Source organism: Barbus barbus, assembly GCF_936440315.1.
Source record: "Barbus barbus genome assembly, chromosome: 3".
NCBI classification, from domain to species: domain Eukaryota; kingdom Metazoa; phylum Chordata; class Actinopteri; order Cypriniformes; family Cyprinidae; genus Barbus; species Barbus barbus.
The window spans coordinates 10,499,226-10,523,027 of NC_136731.1; the positions used below are offsets into that span (position 1 = coordinate 10,499,226).

The 23,802-nt window shown below is 40.8% G+C and overlaps 1 protein-coding gene and 1 long non-coding RNA gene across 5 annotated transcripts in view; one reads left to right on the plus strand and one right to left on the minus strand.

Annotated features, from left to right (window-relative positions):
* LOC306855355 overlaps nt 1–23,802 on the plus strand; it is a 1,003,769-nt gene that overhangs the window by 445,934 nt on the left and 534,033 nt on the right. The gene's annotated exons all lie outside the window — the stretch shown is intronic.
* The window catches only part of LOC306855207 (serine/threonine-protein kinase Nek3-like), a 48,604-nt gene continuing 26,504 nt past the window's right edge, over nt 1,703–23,802 (minus strand). For all 4 annotated transcript variants that reach the window (XM_079393702.1, XM_079393703.1, XM_079393704.1 and 1 more), the window contains 5 exons: nt 14,398–14,487; nt 14,249–14,316; nt 8,179–8,262; nt 8,017–8,071; nt 1,703–3,255 (listed from right to left, as the gene is read on the minus strand). In XM_079393702.1, coding sequence (XP_079249828.1) covers nt 2,185–3,255; nt 8,017–8,071; nt 8,179–8,262; nt 14,249–14,316; nt 14,398–14,487 — 1,368 coding nt within the window. In that variant the 3' untranslated portion in view covers nt 1,703–2,184. The remainder of the gene's footprint in view (nt 3,256–8,016; nt 8,072–8,178; nt 8,263–14,248; nt 14,317–14,397; nt 14,488–23,802) is intronic.

A 23,802-nucleotide genomic window follows, 5' to 3' on the forward strand; every position in this document is an offset into this window, starting at 1 on the left:
GTTTATAAACAAAGCCTTATAAACATTAAAGATATTTAGAGAGCATTATGTTTTCTGAAAGGCTGATGAAAGTTGTTACATCCACCAGCTGAAGTGCCCATGATCATGTTACAGAATGACCAACAACTACCTTATAATGCTGCATTCATATCATGTCATAATCACTGTAATTCTGAGATGACAATTCGTGACATTTTACTCAGAGCTTTCCATGTCCTCAGTCTCTGACGCCACATTTACACTGCAGTTCAAGTGACACAATTCCGGGTCAAATATGTCCCACGACCGTGTAAGCAGGAAAAAAATTGAGATGGTCCTCACTGCAGAACACAAGATCCAGGGGGCGTGGTTGGATCTAGATCCAACTCCTCCCACCTTACATATACCTAAACCTACCTGTCTCCATCCCCTAGATATGGATCCAACCCCGCCCCCTGGATATTTTTTTCTGCAGTGAGGGGCTACTGAAAAAATTGCATGGGTTCCAATATTCTCCGTTCGGTTTCAGGCCTCATTCATATGTGGAAATAAATCAGATATGAATCGGATGTGTGCATTTGCACCTGCCGTATAAGCGGTCAGATCGCATCTTCCCCTGTAAATGCGACTCCTACGTCATCGAAAAGTGAGTTTTTTAGATAGAGACATACTTGAAACAAATGAAATATCTCTAGTTGAGTAGCAGAGTATTAATTTAGTTTGTTTGTGTTAAATAAAAGACAATCTGACGCTGAAGTGTGCTGCTGTTGTCAGTGGCGACGGCTCGTGCACAGACGAGCGCTTCAATCCCGTTCGTTCTATTGAAACCACAAAATAAAATGTACACAAACATGTCCCTGCTTTTGATATAAAATCACTGATGAATACATTTGGTTTTAATTACTAAAAACACACAGATGTGACATGCTTAACATTATCTACAACCTGAGTATTATTCCACTCGCAAGCTCTCAGCGGAGCTGAAGATCATCACTGTCCTGAAGAATTTGTTCTAGGCTGTATAATTATTTTGATGATATAGATTTGCATTACAAACGTTTCCATATGAATTCCATGTCAATAAATTAAATTCAATGTACTATTCAAATTTATTTGTGATGTCATATGCTGTTTTTGGCTTGTTTTACTAAGCCCAGTGTAAAATGCACACATCGGATACGGGTCACTTTTAAAAGCAATGTAAGCACGTCGTCCAAAAAAATTGGATATTGTCACAAAATCGGAATTGGTCATCAAGACTTGCAGTGTAAATGCAGCCTTAGTCAGCACCTAAGTAGCGCCTAAATTAACCTGCATCGGTCAGGTGGTACAACGGTCTCATGGTCCAAGTCGTAGCTCTCAGAACATTCAGAGTGTACAAGTTGTAATTACGAGTTCTGGAGCACATGAAGGCTTTGGCATTGATAGTGATATCACAGAAATACATAATGCAGCTCCGAGTAGAATGTCATGTGTTGTCATCTCAGAATTGTGGCAATTACAATATGGCGTGAATGCAGCTTTATATACACGGACCTTAACAAGCTAATGACACACACTTACTGTGTGTGTAAACACACAATAATGCGTCCAGGCAAAGGTTAATGGGAAATGTAGTTTGTGATGCAATGGTAATGGAGTAAAGGAATGCCCTCTGGTGGAGCTCATGGCACTCCAGCTGGCAGCTGGTGATCGGGACAAAGTGCTGAAAGGCTGTGATATGTAGATGGTTTGGACATGTTTAATTCAAAATTCATTAACATTGGACCATGGTTAGGAATTATTATTACTTTTTTGGGAAATTTCTTTTGTGCATGAAAATAAGAATAATCCATGCACTTATTAGTGAATGAGATTCATTTTCTTATGTTTAATACACATAAGTCCCTTTAGGTCAAGTCATTTCACTTGGTGGCCAACTTTGAACCGTCTCTTTGCACTCTCAACTTTACCAATAAGTGATTGCCTCTTTTATTTAGAAGGCATAACTATTCCACCAGAGTGCACCGTCTTTGTATATCTAAAGTATTTGATATATAACCTGATATTTACAACATAGAATGATTGCAAAAGTCTGACCTCGTACATCACAGGTCTTCTATTGTTTGACTCAGTAAAATATAGACATTTAAGTACCATTTATCTTCACTAAAGCTCACGGACAAATCAGTAGGATGTTGTGTGAGTCTCTGACTAGTATCATATTTATATGTTTGAACTCTCTACATTTCTGAAAGCCCTGGCCTCTGTTATATACTCATTTAGTTCATTTCTTGTTTCTTCGAATTCCTTTAAGAGATTCAAAAGATCAGTATGTGTTTTCCTCATCTGGGCAATGGACTTGAGTAAACTTGATTTGACCTTTTCTGGATCATTCACTTTTCCCTGTCTCATCTGATGAATGTCTATAGCATCCACTGCTATAAAGGCAGCATCAACAATGACTAGAATTCCACTCAACACTCCTGTGACTGCAGCTACTGCTTCTACTGCTGCTCGTCCTACTCTGGCGCTTTGAGCAGCAATCCTGCCAACATTTGCCAGCAGACCTAGATTAATTAATTCTGTGGCAAACAATACTTTTCTTTTGTGTGCATTGTGTGACATTTCTGCATTGCCAGAAGAGTCACTGACAAAATCTCTGAATTTTCTGATTGTTCTCAGTACCCTTCTCAGTGAATTCAGTGAATCGAAAAGTGGTGTCAAATGTTTAAAGTTCCGCTGAATTCTTTCAATGTTGTCACGGAGTGATTTTTGTTTGACTGTATTGGTAATGCTGGATGCAGCACCTGTTACACCACCTGCAACTCCAACTCCAATACCAACACCTGTAACAATCAGAGATGCTCCAAATGTGAAAGGAGCCAAAATTGCACCAACTAACGCAGTGACTCCACCAGCTGCTCCGATCACTGAACCTGACAGTGTGCCTATTGTGCATTTACGATGTATCTCCTCTAGTGAATCTGTTGTTTCTCCCCACTCATTAACTAAAGTCTTAAAATGATTATAGTGCTGATTGTAGGCCTCATCAAAGGTATTTAAGGACACCATAAACCTTCGTTCAAGTGCTTGTGGAATTCTCCTGTTTTTCCGTACTGCATCATTCAGGATCGGTTTTGCTAGAATCTCATCAGCTGAAGGTCTGTTGTTAGTGTCACAGCTGAGCATTTCTTTGATTAATTCCTGTAGATCCTTTGAGTACCTGTCTGAGAAGTGAAGGGGATATCCCATATCGTGGGAGGCTTGTTGAAAGCGACGATTTTTAATATCTGACTGTGGTAGAAAATAAAGGGAAAAAGGAAAATCTGGTTAACCTTAAGATCCAAGATTGAGAAACACTTATTTAAAAACTATTTGTTATGATTAATGACATCCCCAGCAGAGAATCAAGTCACAGTTGGGAATATTATTGAATTTCAGCTCCTCCCTTTGGGATGATATTAACCCTCTACAGCATAGCAAGTTTTTCTTATTCCCCATGTTCAGTACATTTAAAAAAAAAATTTTTTAATAATTGCAACCAATTAATATGTTTGAAAAGTATCAAAGAACAGTCCAATAAGGTGTGGGAGTCACTATCAATCACCGTTTGTAGACAGGACTTCCTTTTCTGACACATGGTCACAGGAGCACAGGGTGTGAGAAGGCGGCAATATTATTTGCTTTAGTAATCTTATTTAAATTACATTAACTGTACATAAAGTGTGTGTGTGTGTGTGTGTATGAAGGTGTAGAGAAGACATTTGTCAGTTTTTTTTTTTTATTATTTTATTTTTATTTTGCATGCTCAGAAATTCAGTTTTGCTTGAGGTAACACTGTGCGATAAGGGGTAAGGAAGCAGGGGTCCTCAACTCCCATCCCTAACCAGGATTTCCCATTGACAATACATTTGGAGAAAATAATGTGTGACAAAAAGGGAAGGTTCCTGTGTGAAGGCAAAGTTCCTGGGTGCACAGGAACACCCAAAGTGATGTGCAAAAAGTATATTGTGCACCTCTGTTTCACAGCAGAGAAGTGCTTTTTGAAGTTTCACACTGACTAAAATCTCATTCCATGAAGTAAATGATATGACACAACACTATATCAGGGCTGGGAAACTTCAGTCCTGGAGGGCCACTGTCCTGCAGAGTTAGCTCCAACCCTGATCAAACACATCAGAACCAGCTAGGGGTGGGCGATATGGCAAAAATATCATATCAGGATTTTTTTTTTAAATATCACGATTCACAACATTATTACTGGCTCAGAAAAAGCGCACATTAGAACAGCACGTGAATTAAATGTTTAACTAGTAAGGCTACTTTTGTGAATGCGAATAAGCGCACTGATGTGAATGTATGTGGTGTTGTACAGTATATTAATACGGAGGCGCCAGAACTGGAGCTGATAGAATGCATCGCTGTAGGACGATACTACGATATTTCTCCAAAAGCAGAACGTGGAGACATTTTTATCATCCACGATGAAAAATCGTCATATCACACACCCCTAGAACCAGCTAATAAATGTATTTTAAGATCACTAGGTGGCGATGGAGACAAGTATAGGTTTAAACCAAATGCTGTACCATCAATTTTCCCCCACATGGAGTCTAAACACCCCGGATATCAAGGGAAATCCACGCTGAGAAACTCCTCTAGCGGCCGCGCGTCATGATTAGCGTCAGCATGTTTACATCCTAACAGATGTAGAAAGCTACAGACAGCTGTGTTTGATTAGGGTTGGAGCTAAACTCTGCAGGACAGTGGCCCTCCAGGATCAAAGTTTCCCAGCCCTTCACTACAACACAAGCCTATGTCTGTATCAAATGCAATATATCAATGTGTTTCAAGTGACAGATGTGTGATTCTGTATTGCTCTCCAAACATTGTCTTATGATATGTGAATGGAGAATTTTCTCTGATGAGAAATGGTGCAGATGGTGCAATGGTGCAGATGTGATTCTGCACCATTGTTGCACAACAAATATTTTGGGATGGGGGGTGAGGGTAGTAAAAAAAAAAAAAATAATCAATAAAATGCTTTCATCAGAGAGTGCTACTGTGAAACAACTAGTAGCTTAAAACTTGTAAATAGTGCCTTAAAATAAGTTTTAATTTGTTAATATTTAATGTATTAGATATTATGAAATAACAATGCACAATCATGTTTAGGGATTTTGTAAATCTCGGTTCATGTTACTGGGGTGTCATTTAGGACTCCACTGACTGACTTTGATTGTATTGACTTTGATTGCATTTTTTTCTGCAGATGAAGGAAAGTAATACGGATTTTAAGCAATTTAAGGATGAGAACATGTCAACAGAATTTACATTTGTTGGTGAATTGGCCCTTTGTGCTGCCTCTCAGAGCAACTTTTCACAATAAATGATTACTCGAAACACGAGGGGCCTCATGTATAAACGCTGCGTACGCACAAAGTGGGCATAGAAATGTGCGTACGCTGTTTACGCACATATTCGGATTCATAAAAAATAAACTTGCCATAAATATGTGCGCACCGTACGGAGGCTCTTGAATGTGCGTACACACTTTTTTCTGGAGTGGAATAGGTCCAATGATGATAACGTATTGTACAACCGTAGCTGCACGGAGGTGTTGATGGCGTCAAGGCATATTCACAACATTATGAAAAATACCAATGTATTTGAAGGATATAGCTTGAAAAAAAATTTAAGATTTGAGTGTTTCCTTTTTAAAATACTTTGTCAGTGATGCGCGAGTCAGACAATTGTATTTAAACGGCAATAAATGGCTTACCTGTTTCCACTAAAAATAGCTAAAAGATGTTAACTTTTCAGCAAAACTACATAAATGTTATTTGATATGAGTTGTTTAAAACAATTGAAATACTATTTGGTCAGTGGAAAGAATGAGATCAAGTATATTCTAAAATAGGCTATTTATCTGAGAACTAAACAGTTTTGTTTTTATGGATATTTTGATATATTCATTTCAAGATTTTTTTTATTTGTCACATACACAATTATACAGAGTATAACCAGCAGTGAAATGTAGGTTTTCAAAACATTTCAAAACATTCTGGATGATTTTGGCGATAAAAATTAATGTGGCACGAATGGCATTTAGTCCGTATCTCATATTTCCTTAACGTCTTGCACCTTTGACGATGTTAAACATGGTGTCACATGGATGAGAATATGCATGGAAATTACAGGTCCTTTTCAAAAAATTAGCATATTGTGATAAAGTTCATTATTTTCTGTAATGTACTGATAAACATTAGACTTTCATATATTTTAGATTCATTACAACACAACTGAAGTAGTTCAAGCCTTTTATTGTTTTAATATTGATGATTTTGGCATACAGCTTCCAGCTTGGCATACATGCAATTTTCAAAAAATTAGCATATTTCATCCGACCAATAAAAGAAAAGTGTTTTTAATACAAAAAAAGTCAACCTTCAAATAATTATGTTCAGTTATGCACTCAATACTTGGTCGGGAATCCTTTTGCAGAAATGACTGCTTCAATGCGGCGTGGCATGGAGGCAATCAGCCTGTGGCACTGCTGAGGTGTTATGGAGGCCCAGGATGCTTCGATAGCGGCCTTAAGCTCATCCAGAGTGTTGGGTCTTGCGTCTCTCAACTTTCTCTTCACAATATCCCACAGATTCTCTATGGGGTTCAGGTCAGGAGAGTTGGCAGGCCAATTGAGCACAGTAATACCATGGTCAGTAAACCATTTACCAGTGGTTTTGGCACTGTGAGCAGGTGCCAGGTCGTGCTGAAAAATGAAATCTTCATCTCCATAAAGCTTTTCAGCAGATGGAAGCATGAAGTGCTCCAAAATCTCCTGATAGCTAGCTGCATTGACCCTGCCCTTGATAAAACACAGTGGACCAACACCAGCATCACTGACTGTGGGTACTTGACACTGGACTTCAGGCATTTTGGCATTTCCCTCTCCCCAGTCTTCCTCCAGACTCTGGCACCTTGATTTCCGAATGACATGCAAAATTTGCTTTCATCCGAAAAAAGTACTTTGGACCACTGAGCAACAGTCCAGTGCTGCTTCTCTGTAACCCAGGTCAGGCGCTTCTGCCGCTGTTTCTGGTTCAAAAGTGGCTTGACCTGGGGAATGCGGCACCTGTAGCCCATTTCCTGCACACGCCTGTACACGGTGGCTCTGGATGTTTCTACTCCAGACTCAGTCCACTGCTTCCGCAGGTCCCCCAAGGTCTGGAATCGGTCCTTCTCCACAATCTTCCTCAGGGTCCGGTCACCTCTTCTCGTTGTGCTGCGTTTTCTGCCACACTTTTTCCTTCCCACAGACTTCCCACTGAGGTGCCTTGATACAGCACTCTGGGAACAGCCTATTCGTTCAGAAATTTCTTTCTGTGTCTTACCCTCTTGCTTGAGGGTGTCAATGATGGCCTTCTGGACAGCAGTCAGGTCGGCAGTCTTACCCATGATTGCGGTTTTGAGTAATGAACCAGGCTGGGAGTTTTTAAAAGCCTCAGGAATCTTTTGCAGGTGTTTAGAGTTAATTAGTTGATTCAGATGATTAGGTTAATAGCTCGTTTAGAGAACCTTTTCATGATATGCAAATTTTTTGAGATAGGAATTTTGGGTTTTCATGAGCTGTATGCCAAAATCATCAATATTAAAACAATAAAAGGCTTGAACTACTTCAGTTGTGTTGTAATGAATCTAAAATATATGAAAGTCTAATGTTTATCAGAACATTACAGAAAATAATGAACTTTATCACAATATGCAAATTTTTTGAAAAGGACCTGTATATGCAGATGAGGTTATGCATCGTAAAACTAGGCTTTGTAAACTCCATATATGGTGATTTCTGGGAGGAGACGGGGTGGAGATGCACGTAAGCACAATCTTCCCCTGACTGGGATTTATAAATGGATTTTTGCGCATGTTCTGGCGTACGCATGATTTTATAAATCTGAGTTTTATACATGAGGCCCCAGATCATAAGCTGTACAAGCTGTTGTAATTGCATTATTTAACAGAGTACTTTTGAGAAGGACAAACAAAAATACTCACCCATACTTCCAGCATGCAGAGATCATAGAGCAACCATCCCAATGACCAAATATCACTTAAAACAAAACAACAATACAAAAACAAAGGATAAATTAAATTGCATTGTTTTAGTAAGCATTCCATCTAAAGACTTTGTGAGAAATTTCAATATTTAAAGCATACCTTTGGGAATTATAATTATTCTGACGAGCTTCTGGGCTGACATAGAGCTCTGCTCCCACTACTGAGTTTGAATAAGGATCAGCTCTGAAATAGAAAAATCAGTGTAAACAAAAACCTTCAGTGCAAATAATCTGTAAAGTGTAATTAAATCTTCAAAATAATCTTATTAGGGATGAACTGAAACATCAGCTGGAAAATAAAAAAGGTACTGAACAAAATTATAATTGCAAAATTTTTGTTTGTAACCACCTCTAGCAATTCCTCGACAGATTTCATTTCGCGAGAGGAATGCTCAGAGGCTGGCTGCTCGTGATCTGAAGAACCAAGAGATATATCATCCCCCTCCTGAACCGAAGAAGCACCGGCATCTTAACTGTGGTCACAATGCTCGCACCCGCCTTTCTCTATAGCCAGAACCACGTGCTCTTCCCCCAAACAAACAAAACAGTAATCGTGTGTATCCAGCTCAGACATGGGACGGGAGCATGGAGGAACACAACGCTTACTGATTTGTTGGCTCATTTCTCTTCTTTTTTACTTTTTAAACTTTTTGTTGTAACGTGAGAGAAAAAGATTTGAGAATGAGAATTTTCTGCACACTGCCTGACAAAAACTAACTCCTAGCAAAGATCTGAGAACAGATGAGAGTAGAGAGAGGGTGTTTTTCGACGCACACATGCACAGAATGGTCTGAAGACAAAAGACCTGATGATGCACCTGTGGCTCATCTATTTATAGCCTCGTGTTGCGGGTACGCGCCGATGACGTCATCGACCGACGCTATATTACCTCCGGGTCAATTCTATCGACGTGTTACACACAATATTCACAGTTGGTCATGACTAAAGACGTTTCCCAATGCGCTGAGCAGCGCAGCATCGATTGTAGCTTTCGAAAGGGAACTGTCATATACGCCGATCCAGAGCATCCCAAATATGCTCAATGAGTGACATGTCCGGTGAGTATGCTGGCCATGCAAGAACTGGGATGTTTTCAGCTTCCAGGAATTGTGTACAGATCCTTGCAACATGGGGCCGTGCATTATCATGCTGCAACATGAGGTGATGGTCGTGGATGAATGGCACAACAATGGGCCTCAGGATCTCATCACGTTATCTCTGTACATTAAAAATGCCATCAATATTAATGTTGGACAATTTCTTGTGATCTGCTTTTCTTTCTGTGATGTACCATTCTGTAACTGTCACTGAAAATGCTAATAAAAGATTTGAAATAAAAATGCCATCAATAAAATGCACCTGTGTTTGTTGTCCATAACATACGCCTGTCCATACCATAACCCTACCGCCACCATGGGCCACTCGATCCACAACGTTGACATCAGCAAACCACTCACCCACACGACGCCATACACGCTGTCTGCCATCTGCCCTGTACAGTGAAAACCAGGATTCATCCGTGAAGAGAACACCTCTCTTCGTTGAGTTGACTTCGTTGACCACTCAAGTCGGTTTCGACGACAAACTGCAGTCAGGTCAAGACCCCGATGAGGACGACGAGCATGCAGACGAGCTTCCCTGAGACGGTTTCTGACAGTTTGTGCAGAAATTCTTTGGTTATGCCAACCGATTTTTGCAGCAGCTGTCCGGGTGGCTGGTCTCAGACGATCTTGGAGGTGAAGATGCTGGATGTGGAGGTCCTGGGCTGGTGTGGTTACACGTGGTCTGCGGTTGTGAGGCCAGTTGGATGTACTGCCAAATTCTCTGAAATGCCTTTGGAGACGGCTTATGGTAGAGAAATGAACATTCAATTCACAGGCAACAGCTCTGGTGGACATTCCTGCAGTCAGCATGCCAATTGCACGCTCCCTCAAAACTTGCGACATCTGTGGCATTGTGCTGTGTGATAAAACTGCACATTTTAGAGTGGCCTTTTATTGTGGCCAGCCTAAGGCACACCTGTCCAATAATCATCCTGTCTAATCAGCATCTTGATATGCCACACCTGTGAGGTGGATGGATTATCTCGGCAAAGGAGAAGTGCTCACTGACACAGATTTAGACAGATTTGTGAACAATATTTGAGAGAAACAGGCCTTTTGTGTACATAGAAAAAGTCTTAGATCTTTGAGTTTAGCTCATGAAAAATGGGGGCAAAAACAAAAGTGCTGCGTTTATAATTTTGTTCAGTGTATGTATCTTCAGTGCATCGTATCGTTGGCTATGCATCGAGATGCGTATCGCATCGTCCTCAGTTATGGAGATGCCCATCCCTACTCTATAAAAATTATATATTTCCTCTTTTATCCATTATTCTTGATGAACAGGCATCACAGCAACTGGTTATTATGTTGTTTTTGGATGCTATTTCTTTAAGAGATGTCGCTGCTGAACGTGACGCGGATCTACCTTTTCTGACCCATTTCAGGTCAGACCCTTTTCAGTCTCTACTAATGAACTGACGAGTTGAATCGTGTGTGTTAGATGAGGGAGACAGTGCTGGGCTGCTCCAGGACAGTTTTGAAAACCATTTTAGAGACATGTTCTTAATGTAAGTCATATATAACATATTAAATGCACGGATAGTTTTAAGGCAGCTTTATTTGCCTTTTTGGTAACTTCATGCCTTAACTGACCACGACATTGCATGCTCGTAGTTTATTTTGCGCTCTGATATGAATTGATATAGGCTATAGCGCGCACCGGTTTACTCGCTTGTTTGACTCACGGCTGACGCTGAAGTGAAGTTGAAGCGTGCATCTGAAACGTCTCCAGATTGATGCGATTGTAAAAGACGCTCTGCGACTGAATAAATGCACAAATGCACTTCTTATTGAGAAAAAACAGACAGAAACAGCAGTTATGAGTGGGGTGGCCAATCCTAGGTTCCGCCTCTGCGTTAACAGTGTTAAATTATTTTAAAGCATTAAAAATGAATCGCCTACATTAACGTGCTAATTTTGAGAGCAATAATTTATTTATATCTCTGAGATAAATGATTGTATTCTTGATAACAGGCTTTTATTGCACTACTAAATAAAATATTAGTTTAGCTGGTGTGTGGTGGGCGTTCTGGCACAATATGGCTGCCATCGCATCATCCAGGTGGATGTGGCACATTGGTGGTGGTTGTGATTCCACTTCCATTTTAAAGAGCTATATAAATGTAACAAATTCATAATTAATTAATTAATTAAAACAATCTTTTGTTGTACTATTGAATAAAATATTAGTTAATTATTAAAGACATAAAAAAAATTGTGGACTTTTGTAAATGCTGTGATACTGTGATGCTCAGATACTGTAATTTCCTTCTCACATTGCTGATTTCACCATTAACGCTTCACCTGAACAGTTTTTGTATATGGTATTATTCTAATCCTTGACTATCAAAACATAGGAGTAGACATCACCTTTTCTGTGTTATGTTTGGTTCAGGAGATATTACACAAAATACAAAATTTGGTTATGGCGGAAAGTAAAATGTTCGCCATGGCAACCACAAGGTGTTTTTGAGATGGCTCCATGCCCAGGGCTCTAACCTGTACAATTGTACCAAATTTCATGCTTTTATGAAAAAGTGAACATATCACCTCAAATTTTGCACATCACCTAGACTATCGTAGGAGTTCATGTTTCCCGAGCAAGAGAGGTGCTGCTGTACAGAGAATCCACTGACACCAAATTTTCCTCAGCTGGCATCGTAGTTGGGACAGGTAGGAAGTGGAGGGCCCAGGGGCAGTCAACCACGCAGAGGCGCGGTTGCGGCACAGTGTGTTGGTGGGGACAGTGGCATCAGGACGTGCAGGGCTTGGCTGTAAACATAAACCTCGATATGAAAAGGACTGGGGAAAGGACAGGTGTCAACTGGTCCAAGAGAAAATCCAAGGAGGAGTGGAGGAAAGGCGCATTAGTAGGATGGTGGTGATGCGACAAAAAGGGGAGTGGACTCAAATGGGAACAAGTGATGGACCGAAAGATTTTGTGGACTAAGTTGTGGAAAGCGGAGCTATACCAGATCCAGTTCTTTATCCAATCAGTCTACGATGTCCACCCCAGTCCAACCAAACTCTTCAGCCTAGAGGTTGACCTGGGAAGGCAGCTCAACTACCCAGAAACGGTCGCCATGACCACGCTTAGGCCTGATATGGTCCTATTTTCAGAATCATCAAGGCAGGTGGTTCTATTAGAAGTAACTGTGCCCTGGGAAGACCAGATGGAAGAGGCATTTGAACGGAAGAGACCCAAGTACCAGGAGTTGGCAGGCGAATGCCATAACAGGGGATGGAAGACCCACTGCCTCCCCATCAAGGTTGGCTGCTGAGGTTTTGGCGGCCAGTCGTTATGCAGGGCCCTCAAGCTCTCAGGAATCAGGGGACTGCACAAGAATAAAGCTATCAGGAACATCATGAATGCGCTGAGAAGGCATCAAGATGGCTGTGGATCAAACGGGGTGATCCGTGGACTACACAAGCTACCTAGACACAAGTCGGGGACTGATCACCCCTGGCTGGGTCACCTGGGGGAGGTTGTATGATGTTGAAAGGCCCGAAACACCCGATGACCCCCAGGTTACATCATAAATTGTGTCTAGGGCAAACCTGGAAGGTGTATGTCAAAACCAGTGCTCAAGTAGGCACCCACAATACTTCATTCTGAAGTATTCGGATGATACAGCAATTTTAAGTCTGCCCCCAAAAAATTTGACTCTTCTTATGTTTATTACTCTGAGATCAACTCATTTGTTGAGTGGTGTGATCTTAATTTTTTTTTAAAGTAAATACTAAAATTGGAGGAAATCATCTTTGATCCTATGGATCCTAAGGTGATCATATGCCTCAATCAAGAAATTACACAGGTGCAATCATACAAGTAGTTAGGAGTGCATATAGATAATTCTCTTATGTGGGACACTCATGTTAATTGGGTTTCAATTCAATTCAGTTCAATTCTTTATTGTCATTGTCATAGTAATTAACAACAAAATATTGTTAGAGCATCCCAACTGCATAGCAATGGTAACAAAGTGCAAAATGATGCAAGTTTGTGAAAGACTTCACCAGAGATTGTATTAAAAGTCCATATTGAGTCCATAACAAATTTCCCCTTTGGGAAATTTAATTTCATCATTTTTTAACCTTGCCTTATACACGGAGGCATTGTCATGTTAGAATTGAAAAGGGTCCTTTCCAAACTGTTGCTATACAATTAGAAGCATATAATTCCCCAGAATATCATTATATGCTTCAGCATTAAGATTTGTACTCATGAAATAACTAAATTAGTCAAACCTCTTCGTTAGAAGGGGGTGTCCCAATACTTTTGGCAATAGTGTGTGTGTGTGTGTGTGTGTGTGTATACTGTGTGTGTATTTATACATACACTACCAGTCAAAAAATTTTGAACAGTAAGATTTTTTAATATTTTTTAAATAATTATCTTCTGTTCACCAAGCCTGTATTTATTTCATCCAAAATACAGTAAAGGCAGTAATATTGTGAAATAATTTTACTATTTAAAACAACTGCTTTCTATTTGAATATATGTTCAAATGTAATCTATTCCTGTGATCAAAGCTAAACTTTCATCATCGTTAATCCAGTCTTCAGTGTCACATGATCCCTCAGAAATCATTCTAATATGTTTATTTGCTGTTTAAGAAACAATTATTATTATTATTATTAGTAGTAATATTTAAAACAGTTGAGTAAATTTTTTCAGGATTCTTTTAGCAAGGAAAAAGACATTTATGTTACAAAAGATTTCTATTTAAAATAAATGTTGTACTTCTGAACTTTATATTCATCAAAACAAAAACTGAAAAAAATCTACTCAGCATAATAATAATTATAAATGTTTTTGAGCAGCAAATCAGAAAATATTAGAATGATTTCTGAAGCATCATGTGACTGGAGTAATGATCCTTAAAATTCAGCTTTGAAATCACAAGGAATAAATTACATTTTAAAATATATTCAAATAGAAAGCACTCATTTTAAGTAGTAAAAATATTTCACAATATTACTGTTTTAGCCCAGTGTGCAATTGTTAATTTCTGTTAATCACTAGATCTGGAACTGTTTGTTTGTTTGTTTGTTTTTGTTGTTTACCTTCTGTGCACTTTTGAGTACCCAAAATCTCCTAGATTGATGTAGCCATCTTCAGTCAGAAAAACATTCTACAATGACAACAGAAATCTCATCAATTATACACATTTGATTTGGTGACAAATGTTTAATTGAGCTTTAACAGTGTCTACCTGAGGTTTTATGTCTCTGTGAAAAACTTTCCTCCTCTCATCATGCAGATACTGAAGGGCCAGACAAATCTGAACAAACCAGTCAAGGATCTGCACAGAGATGAAACACATGGAGAAAACAGACAGCATTACTTTATACTTTAAGATGCTTTTTTAAACTTACAAGGTTGTTTCTAGTCTTTCATCAGTATTAGGCCACAGGCAGTAACAATATTCTGAATCAGAATCAAAATCAGAACTTTATTGTATGTTTACACATACGAGGAATTTGTTTTGGTGACATAAGCTTCCACAGCACAAATATAATGATAGTGAAAAGACAGATAATAACCAGAATAAGTAAACAGTAGGGTGAGCATATTTAAGTTTTCCAAAAAGAGGACAGTAGGGGGCAGGGTTCATGGGCGGGGACATGGGCAGGGCTTCGTCTAACAGTATACGTAGCAAGTTTTTTTGTTTGATTGCTTATTTTGTTTTTATAATAAATAAATAACACGTAAATATCAGGTATGATTTACTTGTTTCACTTGTTGAACAGAATCTGTTGTAGGAATGAGTCAAAGTCTGTTCACATCTCTGTGGTTAGATCAGTGCACAATAATGTGTCTTTGACCTTCATTATGTATGTTTTGATTATACTGTGCTGTAAATAAAATACAAGAAATTTAAAATATATATATTTTTTTCAATCTCTTCACATTCTCTCTTACCTGCCTCAAAGTCACGGTCACACTGATGGGCCATTAGGGCAGGGGCGTGTCCACAAGGGTGGCAACTGCCAGCCTAAAAATGAGCTTTGCCACCCCAAACCAGACTAATGGGATCGAGTGCAGTGACAGCGGAGCGAAAATCATGGAGCTGCGTGATTTTGACTGAAGGGAGGATTTTTTGAAAGTCAGGAGAGAGACACCAACGATCTTCTCAGCTGCTCTCACTATGCGCTGAAGTGACTTGCGGCAGGATGCGTTGCAAGCGCCATACCACACAGTGATGCAGCTAGTTAGGATGCTCTCGATGGTGCCTCTGTAGAAGGTGCACATGATGGGGGCCGGGGCTCTGGCTCTTCTGAGTTTGCGGAGGAAGTAGAGACGCTGCTGTGCTTTCTTGGCCAGTGCTACAGTGTTGTTAGTCCAGGAGAGGTCCTCAGTGATGTGCACACCCAGGAACTTGGTGCTGCTCACTCTCTCCACAGTCGCACCGTTGATGGTCAGAGGGGCATGCTGAGTGTGTACTCTCCTGAAGTCAACAACAATCTCCTTCGTCTTCTTCACGTTCAGAGAGAGATTGTTGTCACTGCACCACCCGGCCAAGCGGCTCACCTCGCTCCTGTAGTTTGTCTCATCTCTGTTGCTGATGAGACCCACCACAGTGGTGCCATCCGCAAACTTAATGAAAATGTTGGAGTTGTGTGATGGTGTGCAGTCGTGGGTCACCAGAGTGAAGAGGAGGGGGCTCAGCACACATCCTTGGGGGGCTCCAGTGTTCAGTGTGATGGTGCTGGATGTGTTACTGCCGACCCGTACTGCTTGTGGTCTCCCGGTCAGGAAGTCCAACAGCCAGTTGCACAGAGAGGTATTGAGCCCCAGCTGGGCCAGTTTGTGAGTGAGCTGTTGAGGGATGATTGTGTTGAATGCTGAACTGAAGTCTATGAACAGCATCCTGACATATGAGTCTTTTTTCTCCAGATGTGTGAGGGCTGGGTGGAGGGCAGTGGTGATGGCATCATCGGTCGAGCGGTTGGACCTATATGCAAACTGGAAGGGGTCCAGGGAGGGGGGGAGGACAGACTTGATGTGGTGCAAGACTAGCCGTTCAAAGCACTTCATGAGGATGGGAGTGAGTGCTATTGGACGGTAGTCATTGAAGCAGGATGGAGATGACTTCTTAGGGACTGGAATGATGGTGGTAGCTTTGAAGCATGTGGGGACAACAGCCTGATTTAGTGAGATGTTGAAGATGTCTGTGAAGACCTCAGTGAGTTCCACTGCACAGTCTCTCAGTACACGCCCAGGAATGTTGTCAGGACCCGGAGCTTTGCGTGCATTGATCCTGCTGAGGGATCTCCTCACACTGTCCGGGGACAGCGTCATCACCTGGTCGCCGGGAGGAGGTGGAGTCTTCTGTGCAGTGGTGCTGTTTTGTGCCTCAAAGCGAGCAAAGAAGGCATTCAGCTCGTTCAGCAGGGGGATGGTGTTGTCACAGGTCTGTGGTGGGGGCTTGTAATCCGTAATGGTCTGTATCCCCTGCCACAGGCTCTGCGTGTCTCTGCTGTCGCTGAAACGATGGGCTATCCTCCTGGAGTACTGTCTCTTGGCCTCTTTGATGCCGCGGGATAGGTTGGCCCTAGCTGTCTTCAGGCCCTCCTCATCTCCAGCTCTAAAGGCAGCGTTCCGAGCCTTCAGAAGTCTGTAGACCTCCCCTGTCATCCACGGCTTCTGGTTGGCCCGGACAGTAATGGACTTTGTGACTGTTACATCATCAATGCACTTGGAGATGTAGGCAGTGACAGTCTCCGAGTACTCTTGGAGGTCTGTAGTATTGTTGTATGTGGCAGCCTGTTTAAACATATTCCAGTCAGTGGTGTCAAATCAGTCTTGAAGTGCCTCTGACGACCCTTCCGGCCACACTTGAATCTGTTTGTGAACTGGTTTGGTGACTTTAACGAGCGGTCTGTATGCAGGCATTAGCATGACAGTGATGTGGTCTGAGGCTCCGAGGTGGGGGAGGGGGAGGGCCTTGTAAGCTCCTCTCTGGGTGGTGTAAACAAAGTCCAGAGTGTTTTTTCCCCTTGTTGGAAAGTCTATGTGTTGGTGAATTTTTGGGAACACACTCTTTAAGTCTGCGTGATTGAAATCCCCAGCCAAGATAAGAAAAGCATCTGGGTGGGCTGTCTGCTGCTCACTGGTGTGCTGGTACAGATCATTTAGTGCCTCACTCCTGATGTTGTTGCTGGAGCTGGGAGGGATGTATACAGCAACGAGCAGTATGGCTGTATATTCCCTCGGTAGATAGAACGGCCGGCACTTAATAATCATAAACTCCACCAGGGGTGAGCAGTGTTTGCAGACCACAACAGCGTCGCGACACCATGCATCATTGATGTAAACACAAAGCCCGCCGCCGCGGATCTTACCTCCCTCGACGAGAGCTCTGTCAGCTCGATAGCATGTTAGCTGGTCGAGCTGTATGGTGCAGTCCGGTACGCTGTTGTTAAGCCATGTTTCCATAAACACAAAAACACTCTTACAGTCCTCTGAGTCGAGCGGAGTAGTAGTCGAGCTGTAGTCCAGTTTATTGTCCAAAGAGCGTACGTTCGCCAGTACGATGGTGGGGATAGCTGGCTTGTGTGGGTTGGCCGCTAGCCTAGCTCGGATACCTCCGCGCTTACCCCTCTTCTGCTTCCTCTCACGCCGCTTGTAGCGCCTCCGCTGTGGGCGAGATGCAGTAGTGGGGGTCGGTGATGGAGAAGGCCTTCGGAGCAGACCGAGGTCCCGCAGCTCTTCAGTGTGCGCGGAGTTTAACTCTAAAAATGTGGTTCTGCCGACCTCGAGCAGAAACTCACGACTGTATGCGCGCTTAAAGACAGGTAGACGGAGACAGGAGACGAAGATGTGCAAAAACATTGCGACTTACAAGACAAAAAACACGAAAACACCGGTTTGCCGGGAGAGAGAGAAGCTGCTGCGACTGCGCGCGCCGCCATCTTAGGTAATGCCAACATTTCATAATATTAATTCCAACATTAAGGCCAACATTTCATAATATAACTGCATTTTATCAAGAATTGACGCGATTATCTAGCTTGACACTGATGTAGCCTATCACTCAAATCAGAAGGTGAACGGCGATGGACAGTTAATGGACAAATAATTAAAACACAGCTTCACTAGTAGAGAGACGTTGCACAGACGTGCGGGACTAATTCATATGCAATCACGTTCTCACAAATGCATTTAAATGAATGTAATCTTATTGTGCTTCTCTATCTGTATCTGACTAAATAATTGATAAAATAACTGATTAAAATTTAATGTTATTTTAAGACTTCCAAACTAAATTTGAGCTTCAAAACGCTACAATGACAGATTTAACGTCTTAATGCTGACAACAGCTTGGTAAATCATTTAATGCACCTAGCCTACTAAAAGAAAAGAAATAGCCTAACACAAATAGTCCTTTTTGTCTTATCAGATATGCTGAAGGGCTCTTACGTTTAAACTACATTTACTTTATCCAAAGCAAACTGCAATGCAATCAACAGAGACCTACATTTTTTTTGTCGTGTTCATGGGCTATGAGATCGATTCGAACCCATGATTCTGATTAGCTACATTTTTGCCGAAATGATGCTTTGAAAATCTTCTCTAATAAAACGTTATAAATAAGCAAAAAATTACAAATAAACAAAGATGAAAGAAGTTTTTATTTATTTTTAATTTTTTTTCTAAAAACATTTTATTATCAAGTGAGCATCAGTCGCTTATTTGACATTACAGACACTGAATTATCCTAAATAAAATTAATAGAGGAAGGAAATGTTCTGGGGTGCAGAACATAAAAAGACAAAGGGGGGGAACAATGCATTAAATTGAGTACAGCTCAACTAGTCCCATTTTTTAGACAGTTTTAAATTCAAAATAGGTCATTTCTGATGATCACAAGTTTTTGAAAACTCTTCATACTATTTATCATTTAGTACAAAATATAATAGTGAATTAAAAAAAAAATTGTCTAAATATAAATTCTAAAGCAAACAGTGAAAATAACTGTTTTAGAAATGGCAAATGTGATGCGGTTTGCTGATGTCAACGTTGTGGATCGAGTGGCCCATGGTGGCGGTGGGATTATGGTATGGACAGGCGTATGTTATGGACAACGAACAGCATTTTTTTGATGGCATTTTGAATGCACAGAGATACCGTGACGAGATCCTGAGGCCCATTGTGCCATTCATCCACGACCATCACCTCATGTTGCAGCATGATAATGCACGGCCTCATGTTGCAAGGATCTGTACACAATTCCTGGAAGCTGAAAACATCCCAGTTCTTGCATGGCCAGCATATTCACCGGAAATGTGACCCATTGAGCATGTTTGGGATGCTCTGGATCAGCGTATGCGACAGCGTGTTCCAATTCCTGCCAATATCCAGCAACTTCGCACAGCCATTGAAGAGGAGTGGACAACCTGATCAACTCTATGCGAAGGAGATGTGTTGCACTGCGTGAGGAAAATGGTGGTCACAAGACTGGTTTTCGGACCCCCCCACAAACTTTAGAGTGGCCTTTTATTGTGTCCAGCCTAAGGCACACCTGTGCAATAATCATGGTGTCTAATCAGCATCTTGATATGCCACACCTGTGAAGTGGATGGATTATCTCGGCAAAGGAGAAGTGCTCACTAACACAGATTTAGACAGATTTGTGAACAATATTTGAGAGAAACAGGCCTTTTGTGTACATAGAAAAAGTCTTAGATCTTTGAGTTCAGCTCATGAAAAATGGGGGCAAAAACAAAAGTGTTGCGTTTATAATTTTGTTCAGTATATATATATATATATATATATATATATATATATATATATATATATATATATATATATATATATAAATAGGCATAATTTAGAGACAAAAAAACTGTTTAAAATGGGAGCAATATGGCAATGTTTTTTGGTATGGAACAATGGGAGTGGAGAGTGGCCTCTCTATCACATTTTTCACCCCTGATTGACAAAGTTTTCTGTGAGGGTTAGTGCTAGGAAATAAATTGTGACCCATGCTGGGAAATTGAGTCGAAATTTGCATTTTTAAAAAATGAGTTGGAATTGGACAAAAAATGACTGAGCTACAGCTGTTTGAGTCGGCAGAGTTGATTTTGAGAAAAATCAAGTTGAACTTTTCTGAAGATTCCAAAGCAAAATCACCAAGCAACGTTGCATATTTTCCTCCTATTCTTTTCTTAATAATAATTACTGTATTATTAATCACAATATAACTAATTTTATTTCATCTTTGTTACTAAAAAATAAGAACAATGATGCAAATAAACAGTAGTTCAATCAAGAGCAGCGAGTGATTCCGTCTTTTCTTCTGATGTTTGATTAACATTGAAATCTCTATATTAGGACCTACTGTAATGTATGGATATAATATAATGGATAGGATAGTAGAAGCATGCAATGGTAATTCCTTCATCTCAAACAATTTATTGAAACAAAATCTAAAACAGTGATGGGTATACCACAACAAAAAATGTGTCTATGTCTCAATAACTTGTCATGCGTCCTTGAGCATCAATTATAGCTTGACAACAACGTCTCATGCTGTTCACAAATCGACATATTGAAAGCTGTGCCTCAGCAGACCACTCTTCTTGAAGGGCTCCCCTCAGCTCATTGAGGTTCTGGGGTGCAGGGTTACGACCCTCTACACCAGGGGTTCTCGAAGTCTACATTCAAAGGTCCAAATCTGAATATTCATCAATGTCAAAATGCCTCATTTAAACACGCCCCCACATGTCTACGTCACGATGTGGAAATGTTTGCGTAATGCTGCCCAAATGTGCACACAAAGAAAGAAGGCGTGGTTCAGTAACCGCAGTAGTGTCGATGCAGCCATGTCAGGGAGATGCTGTGTGTTTCTATGTGAATGCAAAAGCTCTTTATTTGGTCTTCCGGAAGTAGATGCAATTAGGAATCATTGTTAAGATTTGTTTACAACAGAACAGCACAACCTTTGTTTGTTTTTATAAACAAACAACCTTTATTTGTTTCAATAAATAGTTTGAGATGAAGAAATTACCATTGCATGCTTCTACTTAAATTCCCTACTTTCATGATATAATATCACTGTAGCATGAACTTTTTCCATTTTCCATAAATTTCACCCGAAAGTCAAATATCCCTAACTAGGGCTGTGCAAAGATGCGATTATGAACGCGAAATTGCCTAGCTTGTCAGCGAACTACAGCTCTGTGTAGTAAATACCGCTCCATTTGAAAGCAGGTAATGGAGATTTACTGCCAATCACGGAACTGGCTTTACTGACGAGATGCGTATGAGAATCGAATGCGATTAATTGCACAGCCCTATCCCTAACTTTTTGTGACTAGTGTATTTACATATATACATATGAACGTATGCATACATAGAGTATGTACTGTAGGTCACGCACACACATACATGTACATATTCAGATCAACGGGTTATCAGTCTATCCACAACATAACTAGAGGTGCTTCTGTGTCTGGCATCTCCCTCACTGACTACTTCGTCCCGATCAGATTCAAATTGGTCAAAACATGAGTGTTCAGAGTCCAAGTCCATCAACACCGCCAGTGCCTGTTCAGCCGTATACCTCTTAATTTTTTTATGTGATATGACCTACATTTTCTCTGATCCTTCCGTTTATGCTTATCGTCTTGTATTCACACCCAGAAGTCCCGTAACTCATTCTGGGCATGTGCTAGGGCTTACCTTACCATAATACACCTGGAACACGGATTGTCGTAAAAACTCATCTTTGGCGGGGAAGTGTTGTCTCTTAATTGAAGAGACATCTTGTCAATGGTGGGGAAAGAGTTAAAGAGTATTATACAGTAACTACAAACTACAGACATGCTTTTTAAAATGTACAGAGTGTGAGAGCGTAATCTGAGCCGCTGTTAGATTAATCTGATCCATAATTACTATGCAGAATAGAGACCTTCTGTGATAATTTTTTTTAGCTGTTGTTTCTTTATTAATTTACTATTTTTATATAATAATAATAATAATAATAATAATAATAATAGGAACAATAAAACAAGTTAAAATATGATTTTTCCTCATTCTCGAATCTTGAATTTGGAAAATAAACCTGAGGATTGTAAACACCACAATCAAATACCATCATGTTGGTTTATTCTAACTGGAATATTTATTCACTGCATTGGTATAAGAGCACTATAATCCCATAAAAGTACAGATAGGAGTAGAAAATTGCACAGCTGATCTACTGACAATATTGTGTTAGCTTGCTTCCGGCTTTGCTACTGTTCGGACGCTCTTGCTCTCTCTCTGCGCTTTGCTCCCTATTTTTGCACTTTTCTCAGATCTCTCTAAGATTTTAACTTCAGCAGATCAGCACAGTGCTCAGACAACACATTTTTTGGGGAAAATTAAGACTCTTTCCCAGCAGTTTACATTCCAGAGACGGAAAAACACAGCTGTCTACATTCAAGCAGACGAGAGAAAATGCCTCTCGTGGAATCTACTTGCTGCAGAAACTGTCACAGACCTCTACAAATGATTGTGGTTCTTGAAACAAAGTTACTTGCCAGACTTCCAAAACAGGTGGAACACACAGCAGATGGTTATCACGGACCCCCTCAGCATACAGCCGGTGAGTCCTGTGAATCTAGTGAATCTCAACAGTTTATACATGTAGAGGAAAAAGCCGAAACAGATCGACAGACAAATCGATGGCACAAACAGGGAGCGAGACCCAAAGGCAATTGAGACATCAGATTATCACGAGTATCTCGTATTGCTGCCGTAGCATCCTCTACCCCAGATACGGCTATGACAAGACTTTTAAACACTGGTATCCTACCACCCCCTATACATCTTCAGAACAGATTTGAAGCATTCATGAATGTGGGTGAGGAATCCGCAAATGTGACTAAACACGGATCGAATCAGCCAACAGCTAACATCGCTACTAACAGGCGCTCAAGGTCGAGCAGACCGCGGCTTTCAGCTCAGAGCGCAGCCGAGCCCAGGACTCTGATAGTGGGTGACGCTATTATCAGAAACATCAGTAGCAGGACTACAACTACATACTGCTTTCCTCAAGCAACCATCTCTGATGTGAACAAAGAACTTCGAAACATTCTGATGAAGCACAAGACTGTAAATCGAGTCATCATCCATGTGGGGAAGAATGATATTCGGAAGGAGCAGTCAGAACTCCTTAAGAAGGAGTTTGAAACTCAAAGTCTTGAAGTTCAGTCGTTCATCAGTGGATCACTCCCAGCAAGGGGAACTAACATGTTTTCACGGTTGCTTGGGCTAAATACATGGCTACAAAGAACCTGTAGTATAAAAGGAGTCAACTTCATCGACAACTTCAATCTTTTCTGGGGCCACAGACAACTGTTTAAACTGGATGGCCTCCACCCAAACAGACTCGGTGCAAGAGTGCTAAAGGACAATATCTATTTCTCCCTCCGTCCTCCTTCAGCGGTGTGTGCCAATCTACTCGACCTAAATGGCACACACACCTGGACAGAATATGAGTGACCACAGGACTTAATGTCAGCTTTTGAGTCAACATGTGGTTGACACATCCCACAAGGACACTGATAACACCACGCAGCCACAACAAGCACTGCTCATGGACATCCCAGCTGAGCCCTGCCCACAG